General features: G+C 44.3%; 1 protein-coding gene across 1 annotated transcript in view; it reads left to right on the plus strand.

Annotated features, from left to right (window-relative positions):
* PXK (PX domain containing serine/threonine kinase like) overlaps window positions 1-12444 on the plus strand; it is a 93197-nt gene that overhangs the window by 61992 nt on the left and 18761 nt on the right. Inside the window, exon 7 of the mRNA XM_068254942.1 lies at window positions 9195-9261. Coding sequence (XP_068111043.1) covers window positions 9195-9261 — 67 coding nt within the window. The remainder of the gene's footprint in view (window positions 1-9194; window positions 9262-12444) is intronic.

Genomic DNA, 12444 nt, shown 5'->3' on the forward strand with positions numbered 1-12444 from the left:
CCTCCTCCCTCCTCCCTCCTCCCTCCTCCCTCCAACCCTTCAACCCTTCAACCCTTCAACCCTTCAACCTATTCCCTCCTCCCTCCGGGAGGAGGGTGTCTTCTGGCAGGGAATTATACTTTTTTAAAAGCCAGTATATATCATACCATAGCTGGGAATCGAACCCAGATCACACTGCATGGTGGACACGTCAGTGCATCACCCTAAGCACTGTACCACTACAGTAGTAAGTGAAGCTACGGTAAAATGTACCATTAATGCTCAATGCAATAGAACCATTAGGTTGCTTAAAGGAGAACTGTAGTGCGAGGTATATGGAGGCTGCCATATTGATTTCCTTTTAAGCTATACCAGTTGCCTGGCAGCCCTGCTGATCTATTTGGCTGCAGTAATAATAATAATTATAATCCAAACATTTGTATAGCGCTTTTCTCCTGTCAGACTCAAAGCGCTCAAGAGCTGCAGCCACAGGGACGCACTCAAGAGGCCACCCTGCAGTGTTAGGGAGTCTTGCTTTGAACTCCTTACTGAATAGGTACTTGACCTAGCCAGGATTCGAACCCTAGTCTCCCATGTCAAAGGCAGAACCCTTAACCAGTACACTATCCAGCCACTGTCGTGTGAATCCCACCAGAAACAAGCATGCAGCTAATCTTGTCAGATCTTACAAAAATGTCAAACACCAGATCTGCTGCATGCTTGTTCAGGGTCTAGGGCTAAAAGTATTGGAGGCAGAGGATCTGCAGGATAGCCAGGTAACTGGTATTGCTTAAAAGGAAATCAATATGGTAGCCTCCATATACCTTTCACTACAGTTCTCCTTTAAAGGGAACCTTAACTGAGAGTGATATGGCTGTTTCCTGTAAACAATACCAGTTGCCTGGCAGTCCAGCTGATCTTTGTGACTGCAATAGTGGCTGAATCACACCCTGAAACAAGCATGCAGCTAATCCAGTCTGACTTCAGTCAGAGCACCTGATCTGCATGCTTGTTCAGGGGCTGTGGCTAAAAGTATTAGAGACACAGGATCAGCAGGCGATTCAGGCAACTGGTATTATTTTAAAAGGAAAAATCCATATCCTTCTCCGTTTAGGTTCCCTTTAAGGATTTGTAGCATAAAAGCCAACTCACATTGGCTGGGATTCGAACCTGGGTCTCTCTGTATGGTGGACAAGCACACTATCCACTATACCAACTGAAGCTGGCCTGAAAATGCTGGCCTGAAAATGCTGGCCTGAAAATGCTGGCCTGAAAATGCTGGCCTGAAAATGCTGGCCTGAAAATGCTGGCCTGAAATTGCTGGCCTGAAATTGCTGGCCTGAAAACAAGCTGCATGCTTGTTTCAGGGTGTGATGCAGCTTGTTTTCAGGCCAGCAATTTCAGGCCAGCAATTTCAGGCCAGCAATTTCAGGCCAGCTTCAGTTGGTATAGTGGATAGTGTGCTTGTCCACCATACAGTGAGACCCAGGTTCGAATCCCAGCCAATGTGAGTTGGCTTTTATGCTACAAATCCTTAAAGGGAACCTAAACGGAGAAGGATATGGATTTTTCCTTTTAAAATAATACCAGTTGCCTGAATCGCCTGCTGATCCTGTGTCTCTAATACTTTTAGCCACAGCCCCTGAACAAGCATGCAGATCAGGTGCTCTGACTGAAGTCAGACTGGATTAGCTGCATGCTTGTTTCAGGGTGTGATTCAGCCACTATTGCAGTCACAAAGATCAGCTGGACTGCCAGGCAACTGGTATTGTTTACAGGAAACAGCCATATCACTCTCAGTTAAGGTTCCCTTTAAAGGAGAACTGTAGTGAAAGGTATATGGAGGCTACCATATTGATTTCCTTTTAAGCAATACCAGTTACCTGGCTATCCTGCAGATCCTCTGCCTCCAATACTTTTAGCCCTAGACCCTGAACAAGCATGCAGCAGATCTGGTGTTTGACATTTTTGTAAGATCTGACAAGATTAGCTGCATGCTTGTTTCTGGTGGGATTCACACGACAGTGGCTGGATAGTGTACTGGTTAAGGGTTCTGCCTTTGACATGGGAGACCAGGGTTCGAATCCTGGCTAGGTCAAGTACCTATTCAGTAAGGAGTTCAAAGCAAGACTCCCTAACACTGCAGGGTGGCCTCTTGAGTGCGTCCCTGTGGCTGCAGCTCTTGAGCGCTTTGAGTCTGACAGGAGAAAAGCGCTATACAAATGTTTGGATTATAATTATTATTATTACTGCAGCCAAATAGATCAGCAGGGCTGCCAGGCAACTGGTATAGCTTAAAAGGAAATCAATATGGCAGCCTCCATATACCTCTCACTACAGTTCTCCTTTAAGCAACCTAATGGTTCTATTGCATTGAGCATTAATGGTACATTTTACCGTAGCTTCACTTACTACTGTAGTGGTACAGTGCTTAGGGTGATGCACTGACGTGTCCACCATGCAGTGTGATCTGGGTTCGATTCCCAGCTATGGTATGATATATACTGGCTTTTAAAAAAGTATAATTCCCTGCCAGAAGACACCCTCCTCCCGGAGGGAGGAGGGAATAGGTTGAAGGGTTGAAGGGTTGAAGGGAGGTGGGAGGTGGGAGGAGGGAGGTGGGAGGAGGGAGGAGGGAGGAGGGAGGTGGGAGGAGGGAGGAGGGAGGAGGGAGGAGGGAGGTGGGAGGAGGGAGGAGGGAGGTGGGAGGAGGGAGGAGGGGAGGAGGGAGGTGGGAGGGAGGGAGGAGGGAGGAGGGAGGAGGGAGGAGGGAGGTGGGAGGAGGGAGGAGGGAGGTGGGAGGAGGGAGGTGGGAGGAGGGAGGTGGGAGGTGGGAGGAGGGAGGTGGGAGGTGAGGCCAATTAAAATCTCACTAGCAGAGAGTGTAGCAGCTGTCCCATAACTAATTAGTGTAGGCAGACAACTGAGTCAAATGGTATAAAAGACCTAGCTTGAAGGGAGGGTGGGTGGGTCCTCAAGCAGTGTGTTTGACCATAACATGTCTGCTGACAGTGAAATGGAGGGTAAAAATTTTGTTTTTTGATGCGAACTGGGCGAAGCGAACTTCCGCAAACGTTCGCCTGCGGGAGGCGAACGCGAACCACCGAAGTTCGCCAGGAACCGTTCGCCGGCGAACCGTTCGGCCCAACTCTATGGACAATGAGATGTAAATCATTCCAAGTTTATACAGGATTATGCAAATTTTCATGCAAATGTATGCAGCTTGAAAACAGACCAATCAAATCCTGCCAAGGTGGAATTTGATTGGTCAATTTTCAAGCTGCATAAATTTGCATTGAACATTTACATAATCCTGTATGAACATGGACCTTCCGTAGTTCCAATATCTTCCATAGTACTGTATGAATAATATGGACTAAATCAACAAACAGTGTTAGAAATAAAGTTACAAAGAACATATTTAGCAGTGTAGCGCTGCGTAAAATATTGACGTTTTATAAATACCAGGGCTGTGGAGTCGGTACAAAAATCTTCCGACTCCAACTCAGACTTCGACTCCTCAGTTTATAAAACCACGACTCCAACTCCGACTCCGGGTGCCCAAAATGGCTCTGACTCAGACTCCTCGACTCCGACTCCTTAGTCTAATACTTAACAGGGCTGTGGATTTTGTACAAAAAACATCCGACTCCCGACTCTGACTCCTCAGTTTATGAAATCAACGACTCCAACTCCGACTCCACAGCCCTGATAAATACAATATAAATAAATACATTTACAAATAAAGAAGACAGCCAAAGCGGATACATTGCTTTTAGAATGTATACATAATTAAAACCACAAAATAGTCACTTGTAGAGTGCCCTGCTGTTTGGAGCTTTCAATATAGAGGGTGGACACAAGACAAGGGAAAGTATATAAGATGTTGCGCATAAATGAATAGCTTAGGATGAAACAGTGGTGGGTGAATAACTGATAAACATGGCCTTAGTCAGCTAATGATTGCCTGATCATTCTTTTTCTGCATTTGGATTAAGAATGCAGCATCTTTCATGTAATGCTGTTTGATTTATTGATCCACTTTATTCAGCCGTGTGGTTTTGTGATGGCTTAAAGGGGAACTGAAGAGAGAGGTATATGGAGGCTGTCATGTTTATTTCCTTTTAGACAACACCAGTTGCCTGGCAGCCCTGCTGATCCTCTGCATCTAATACTATTAGCCATAGCCCCTGAACAAGCATGCAGCAGATCAGGTGTTTCAGTGTTCAGACTTATAAGTCTGATCTGACAAGACTAGCTGCATGCTTGTTTCTGGTTTTAAATCAGATACTACTGCAGAGAAATAGACCAGCAGGGCTGCCAGGCAACTGGTATTGATTAAAAGGAAATAAACATGACAGCCTCCATATACCCCTCTCTTCAGTTCCCCTTTAAAGGGAATCTAAACTGAGAAGGATATCGATGTTTCCTTTTAAAATAATACCAGTTGCCTGACTCTTCTGCTGATCCTGTGTCTCTAATACTTTTAGCCACAGCCCCTAAACAAGCATGCAGATCAGGTGCTCTGACTGAAGTCAGACTGGATTAGCTGCATGCTTGTTTCAGGTGCGTGATTCAGCCACTACTGCAGCCAAAGATCAGCAGGACTGACAAGCAACTGGTATTGTTTAAAAGGAAACATCCACATCTCTCTGTTAAGGTTCCGTTAAAGGAAATCTTAGGTTAAATTTAAAAAAATGAGTTTCTTACCAGGGGCTTCTTGCAGTCCCCTGGTGTCATTTTGAGCCTGTGATGTCAGTCCAAGTCCCTCCCACAAAGTCCAAGTCCATCCTCACTGCGCTCTTGTGGCCAGGAGCATTCTGCGTATGTGCAGTACGTGGAGATGGCTACTGCACGTGAGTAGAGCGCTCCCAGCTGCAGGAGTGTGCATGTGGCTCGGAGCAGCGCAGTAGCAGGCGCATGGCAGGAACTGGCCAGCTTTAAAGGGGTCGCTGCTACTTGCCAGAGGGACTCGGACCGACGGCGTCTGCACAGGATGACTCCAGGGGGCTGCAAAAATCCCCAGGTAAGTTAAAGGGAACCTAAACTGAGAAGGATATGGATTTTTCCTTTTAAAATAATACCAGTTCCCTGACTCTTCTGCTGATCCTGTGTCTAATACTTTTAGCCATAGCCCCTCAACAAGCATGCAGATCAGGTGCTCTGACTGAAGTCAGACTGTATTAGCTGCATGCTTGTTTCAGGTGTGTGATTAACACTATTGCAGCCAAAAAGATCAGTGGGACTGCCAGGCAACTAAAATTGTTTAAAAGGAAACATCCATATGGCTCTGTTTAGGTTTTAAACTCGTTTTTTTAATTTGACTTAAAGGAACGCTATCAAAGCTTTTTTACTTTTTTCCTGAACACCTTTAATAGGCTGAAGGGACTTAGTAATGACACACAGTGGTAGTAAAAGAACAACAACAAAAAATTCCTTATCAGACCCTACATATGGAGAGCTAGAGTGAGTGACGGGCTGGACATGTGGGTTGTGCGTGGCAACAAGAATTTGTTAGAAGATCACGATCTCTCTGCACTCTCCTGCTTAGATAAACAAATGACACTATCCTACATAATGATGATCAATGATCTGTCCACCCACAAGACTCTATCCTGTCAGCATGGTGTGATTTGTTTATCCAAGCAGGACAGTGAAGAGGGAGAGAGCTTCCTTAAGCTACATACACACGGGCTACAACTGTCGCCGCAACCACGTGGCACGCTCGTGTTGCGGCGACAGGTCGCCTGTGTTATGGCGCGCGCACCCCGAACCGTCGCTACTCAGAGCTGTCGCCGGGCGATTGGCGCGGCCAATCACCTGGCGACAGTTGCCGCCGCAACTGTCGCTAGTTCGCGTGTGTATGCGGACTAGCGACAGCAACCCATAGGGCAATACACGGAGCTTCCGGCGAGGGGGAGGAACGTCTGCTTCCGTCGCATCACTAATCCCTCTTCCGCCGTGTGTATGCGGAGGGACCTGGCGCCGATCTGTCGCGCGCACACACTACCGTGTGCTAGCGACCAGCTACATTTGTAGCTCGTGTGTACGTACCATTACATATTCTTGTTGCCATGCACAGCCCAGTCCCTCACCCGACTCCACTCATAGCTCTCCATATGTAAGGTCTGATAAGAATGTTTTTTTTTTTTAAATCTTTTACTACTACTACTACGTGTTATTACTTAAAGAGAGTCTGAAGCCAGAATAAAAATGACTTTTTAGCTTATATTCAGCAGGGGCATGTTTTCCCCTGCTAAAACGCCGCTATCCCGCGGCATAATGAGGGGTCCTTACCCCCCCAAAACCCCCTGCTACCTCCGGGAGCGCTTCCGTGTGAGGCAGGGCTATGAGCTGCAGCCCTGCCTCACACGCATCTATCAGCGGCGGATCTCCGCCTCTCCCCCGCCCCTCTCAGTCTGCCTTCGCTGAGAGGGGCGGGGGAGAGGCGGGGATCCGCCGCTGACAGACGCGTGTGAGGCAGGGCTGCAGCCCAATAGCCCTGCCTCACACGGAAGCACACAGGGCAGCAAAATCCGCAACCAAGTTGGTCGTTGATTTTGCAGGAGGGGATTTGGGGGGTAAAGACACCTCGTTATGCCGTGGGATAGCGGCGTTTTAGCAGGGGCAACCATGCCCCTGCTGAATATAAGCTTAAAAGCCATTTTTAATCTGGCTTGAGACTCTCTTTAACCACCTCACCCCAAGGCGGTTTTTACCCTAACGGACAAGAGCGATTTTCACCTTTCAGTGCTCATCCTTTCATTTGCCAATAGCTTAATCACTACTAATCGCAATGAAATGATCTATATCTTGTTTTTTTTTTTCACAACAAATTGGGCTTTTTGGGGTTGATATTTGTTTTCAGTAATTACTTTATTTTCTATGCATTTTAAAGGGAAATACAAGGAAAAAATGAAAAAATACACTATTTCTCTAATTTCATCCCCTATGGTTTTAATATAAACACTACTACTGTACATAAAACCCACACATTTTATCTGCCCATTTGTCCTGGTTATCACAAGATCTTAATTATGTCCCTAGTACAAAGTATGGTGACAATATATCGTTTGGAAGTACAGGTGTATTTTTTTATTTTTTTTGGGGGGGGGGGGGGGGGGGTTTGGGTGTTTTTTTTTTCACAATTTTCACGTGCACGGGGATGCACGTGCACCCGCGGGAGCGTACACATGCACGCGCGCGCACAGCGTCAGCAGCACTATCTGACTTATACAAAACTTCCTGGAGCCATTAAGAGGCTCTAGCAGGACGTTTTTATAAGTCAGCATGTCATTAAGTGGTTAAGTCCCTTCTGCCTATTAAAGGTTTTCAGAAAAATAAGTAAAACTTTGTGTTCCTTTAAATAACCCTTTAAAGCAGGGCTGTGGAGTCGGAGTCGTGGAGTCGGGCAATTTTGAGTGCCTGGAGTCGGAGTCGGGAAAAAATGCACCGACTCCGACTCCTAATGAATTTGTAACTGTAATTAAAATAGAAAATATGATAAAATGTTCTTTCTCAGAAAATAGTCATTAAAAATAATGTGTATATATACAGTAATAGCTGTGTTTAGTCCACAAGAATGAAATAAACCAATCAAAATTAGTTACTTGTGCTGCTTCAATAAAGCAGTCACCGTATTTTTAAGGTCAGATATACATATCTGATTGTGACTGTATATATGATGTGTACACAGGAATCTCTTATATATACTACATAACATCTATGCTGTAAGAATAAAGCCTGATGCGTAGCTGTGTCACTAATAGAGATGGTCAATGAGATGGAAATAATTCTGCACTGATGCTGATTTATGCAAATGTATGCACTCTCTTTGCTGATGAAATCAAATAATTTGATATGTTGTTAAAATTTGGTTTGGTGACTACAAATTAAAAGGTACCTGAGACGGATGAAAAGTAAAGTTTTATACATACCTGGGGCTTCCTCCAGCCCCCTTCAGGCTAATCAGTCCCTCGCTGTCCTCCACCACCCGGATCTTCTGCTACGAGTCCTGGTAATTCAGCCAGTCAGCGCTGTCCGGCCGCATGCCACTCCCACAGCCAGGAACATTCTGCACTTGCGCAATAGTGCTGCACAGGTGTAGTATGCTCCGGGCGGCGGAGTGTGTGCATGCACACTACGCCCGACTGGCTCAAGTACCTGGACTCATAGCAGAAGATCCAGGTGGTGGAGGAGGACAACGAGGGACTGATTATCCTGAAGGCGGCTGGAGGAAGCCCCAGGTATGTATAAAACTTTAATTTCATCTGTCTCAGGTTTACTTTGTTACACAGTAGTACTATACTCTACATATGCACTCCCCACAGAGCTGCAGGGAATCCACTGAGAATGCTGTGCACATTGAACACAGAGGTGTTGTCTGTCACCCATAAACCTTGTTCAGATTGTGCATGAAGAATGTGTAATAGAGGAAGAATCTCCTCATTCCCCTGCAGAGTACCTGCACATCATTCTTACATGTACCCACACTTACATTGCCTAGGACCTGATAGATGTTCTTTGTTCCGGTTTGTACCTTTTACAAGTACTCTTACCAAGGACTAGTTTTAGTCTAAAGGGAATAAATATAGTAGTCTACATATCCTTCTCACTTCAGTTGTCTTGTAAAATTCCTAAGCGTTGGCAGTTAAGAGACGAATTTCATGTTACATACTTTTAATCAACAAAATTGTAATATGCAAATTAGAGGAGTCGGAGTCGAGGAGTCGGAGTCGGTGGAATCCTAAACGTCTGAGTCGGAGTCGGTGGATTTTTGGACCGACTCCACAGCCCTGCTTTAAAGCAAACCTGAGGCAGAATAAAAAAAAAAAAAACATACTTGGCTAAGAAGAGGCATGACACATTCAACAAGCTCTTGTCGGAATATGTTCTGGGGGTTTGCCGGTGATTAGGCACATTATTGACCTGAGAGAGTGGACATTATTGCTCACAAAATAAAGTAAACAAAGTATTTTTTTTTCTAAATACAAGCTTAGACATCCATTTTCAGGTAAGCAATTTCTTACCTTATGTTTTAAGTTTTTCATTTTTATACTCCACTGGGCACCTCTTTTCCTTTTGTTCAGAACACATGACCTCTATATACATGGGTAAGTGGCACAGCCATTGCAGCCGAGAAATAAGTACAGCTGAGAGATACTTTCTGATTTAATTGTTCAGAAATGATAATGTTTCTCACCTACTCTCTCTAGAAGTCAAAGCGCACAAACTGTGATTCTGGAGAGGAGTCCATGAAATGCAACAACTCCAATAATTCAGGTAACCTTTCTCTTGTTGACCATATATAGTTTGAAAGAAAGTATTCTACAGGAGAGCGATGTGGCTGGCTCTTCAGCTCTCCAGTTATACAGGGCTTGTTTGTTTTGGCAGGGTGGTGCTCTGCTCTGCCTCTTGTACCTGTGAAGCCCCACTGAACCACACTAGACATACTAGCAGACTCAGCATTTTCTGCATTGTTACTGTGTGGGGGTTTGCATATGGCAATGTTTTGTATCGCTTACAGAAATGAACTGAGATGTTCAGGTACAGTTGAACCTGCTAGAACGAGTGTACAGCCTATACTGTGCTGCTATGGTCAATTTGCAAGGATACACAAAAGACTGGAGTACATTTAAATTAAATTTCATACCTTTAACTGAAAAAACAAAAGTGCATTGACCACCTCTCTTACTCTCCCTTCTCATGAGTTGAGGCAAGTGACTTTGTAGTATTTTCTACTAGGTTGTTGCTTATGACGATCATGTATTCCTGGCTCAGATCACATCTAGTATGTTGCATATAGAGGACACCAGCTCCACAATTTTAAATAATGCCTTTTGGCAGTGGCTTAAATGGGCCCATTTCATTTCAGAGTGAAAAGTTTGTTTTACTTTTTGACCTCATAGTAATTTGAAAGGAAATCTCTGCATACGTGTTGGCCTTAAAAAAAATCTATAGAATCATCTTTACTGGAGATTAGTCAGGAATACTAGCTCACTTTGGGGAATTAAGCTTTAGGAATCAAATTCCTTATTTTGTCTAAGGAACATTGCAAGGATTAAACACCTACGGTAATACCTCCAATAGATCTTCCAACTCTAGTTTATGCTTTCATCACATCAAGGCTTGGACTACTGCAATGATCTCTATACAGGCCTTCTGAACAAAGACCTGCAATTAGTACAGAATGCCACTGCAAGGCTGTAAATTAGCAAACTCCGCCATTGCCACATAACACCATCCCCTTCACTTGCTCCACTGGCTACGGATAAAATGGAGAATTCTGTTGGTTGGCCTATTGACATTCAAATCTTTGCACACTCTGGGCCCTGGATACCTGAAGGACTTGTTGCACCAGCATCACCCCCCCCCCCCCCAAATCTTATATCAAAAGGATATAATAACTTGCTCACCACCAGAGTCAGTCATGCTGTCCCTACACTTTGGCACTCCCTGCCATACCCATCCAGGACTTCTCCATTCCTGAAAGCATTTAAGTCTGAAAAACCACCTGTTTAGTCTGGCATTTATGAAAGCCTAACTATTTCCTCTGTAACACAGTCCAGCCTGCAACACCCGTAATGATCTGAGACATATATATTCGCATTGAGTCCTATGAGAGAAAAGCGCTTTAAATGTGTGGGAGAAGCTATATATCCTGCCTGGGGTGAGAGCTGTTTTGTCACCAGTATCGGATAGCATAGTCCTGTAATTCCACAAATGAACTACGTTTTGTCTTTGTGTGAAATATGTCTCCTCACCACTTACCTGTTATCACTATGAGATTGGCAATATAGCTCAGCATCTATTCCTAATCAAGAACACATCTTTATTTTACTGTACTCTGAATTGAATGCCAGTGCATGCGTTCAACACAGTACAACTGCCTGTTGGCCTCATTTTAATACAGTACTGTTATCCTACGTGGTATTCCATTTCAGCTATAGTCCTGCCTTATAGTCTACCTGACTGTTATATTCTATCTGTTGTGGTGGTTGTTACCTCTATTGTGTACATGACGCCACATGCTACGACTCGATAGCCTGCTTCCTGCTACACGTGGTGCAGGAACTTATGTTCAGTGCTAGTGAATCTATTTGCACTGATGCAGCACAGTTACAATGAGCAATGGTACGTGAAGCATACAAGATAAGTAATAGCTAACACAAGAGTCTCAGTAGCATACACTGTATTAGAGAGGCTGGGAAAATATGGCAGCAGGAGAACAGTTGAAGTCTAATACTAGGATAGAAGTATGGTATGTATTTTGATACAGTGCAAGTGCTATCCTGATATTGGGAGTGACTGGATAGTGTACTGGTTATCACACCACCTTTGTAGGAGACCAGGATTTATATCCCGGCTGGAGCCAGTACCTATTCAGTAAGGGCCCATTCATACCAGAAGCGCTTTTCTGAGCATTTTGCGATTAGTAGTTTTTAAAATTGCTCCCATTCATTTTCATAAAAATCGGGGCGATTTTTTTCCCCCACAACTTTTACAATGAATTTAATGAAAGTGAATAGGAGCGATTTTAAAAACCGCTAATCGATCACAAAACGCTCAGAAAAGCACTTCTAGTGTGAATAGATGCCCTTAGAGTGCTTGGGAAATACTCCTGAACACACCTCCCAAATGTTTTTTTTTACATTGCACTGCCACAAAAGTACCTGATACACAAGTGCCACTTTGCCCACCCCACCTCCTTAAATGTAACCATGTTCCTAGTTCGCCTCCTACTCCAGTGTGACAGTGCACCTAACCCCAGAGGACTGGCAGTCATAGGCTATTTCTGTGTCTGTATTATGTCATTGTCGTAGGCTATCCTTGTATATGGGAGATGTCATTGTGCACATGAGGATGACAGGCTGGGTCATGGAAAAGCCCAGTGTAGGGTTATCAGCCCATGTGAGGTGGAGAGAAAAGTAGGTTGAGGACAGTAAGGCTACTCAAATGTAGCCTTAAAGTGGACCTGAACTCAGAACTTCCTCTCTGCTCTAAAGATAAGCAACAGCATAATAACCTTTAAAGAAAAACTTTTCTTTGTTGCAGCTGGTACAAATCCTGCAATAAATCTGCAGTCTACTTCCTGCTTTCATGAAAGCAGACATAGGGTTAACATCCTGTGTTTACAAATTAGCTGCTCTGCCGAGGCAGCCAGCTGACACAGCTGAGCGATCAAATTGCTGTTGTGATTAAAGACAGATGAGGGGGATTAGGCAGGCTAAACTCTCTAAATACATCCAGGGTGCATTTATCTGTGTTCCATCTGTCCTGTGCAAGATTTCAGGTCCACTTTAATGTCCAAAAATATTTTAAGAAGGTTTAAACCTTGTTGAAAAAGCAGTTTCCCTCTTGCTGATATAATAGCATCATACAAGAGTTGTGCACAAATGCTTGCATTGCATATTCCATAGTTACCTGTGTTGTACATAAACAGTATAAATACATTTCTCATTGGAA

This window comes from Hyperolius riggenbachi, chromosome 9, assembly GCF_040937935.1.
Source record: "Hyperolius riggenbachi isolate aHypRig1 chromosome 9, aHypRig1.pri, whole genome shotgun sequence".
NCBI lineage: Eukaryota > Metazoa > Chordata > Amphibia > Anura > Hyperoliidae > Hyperolius > Hyperolius riggenbachi.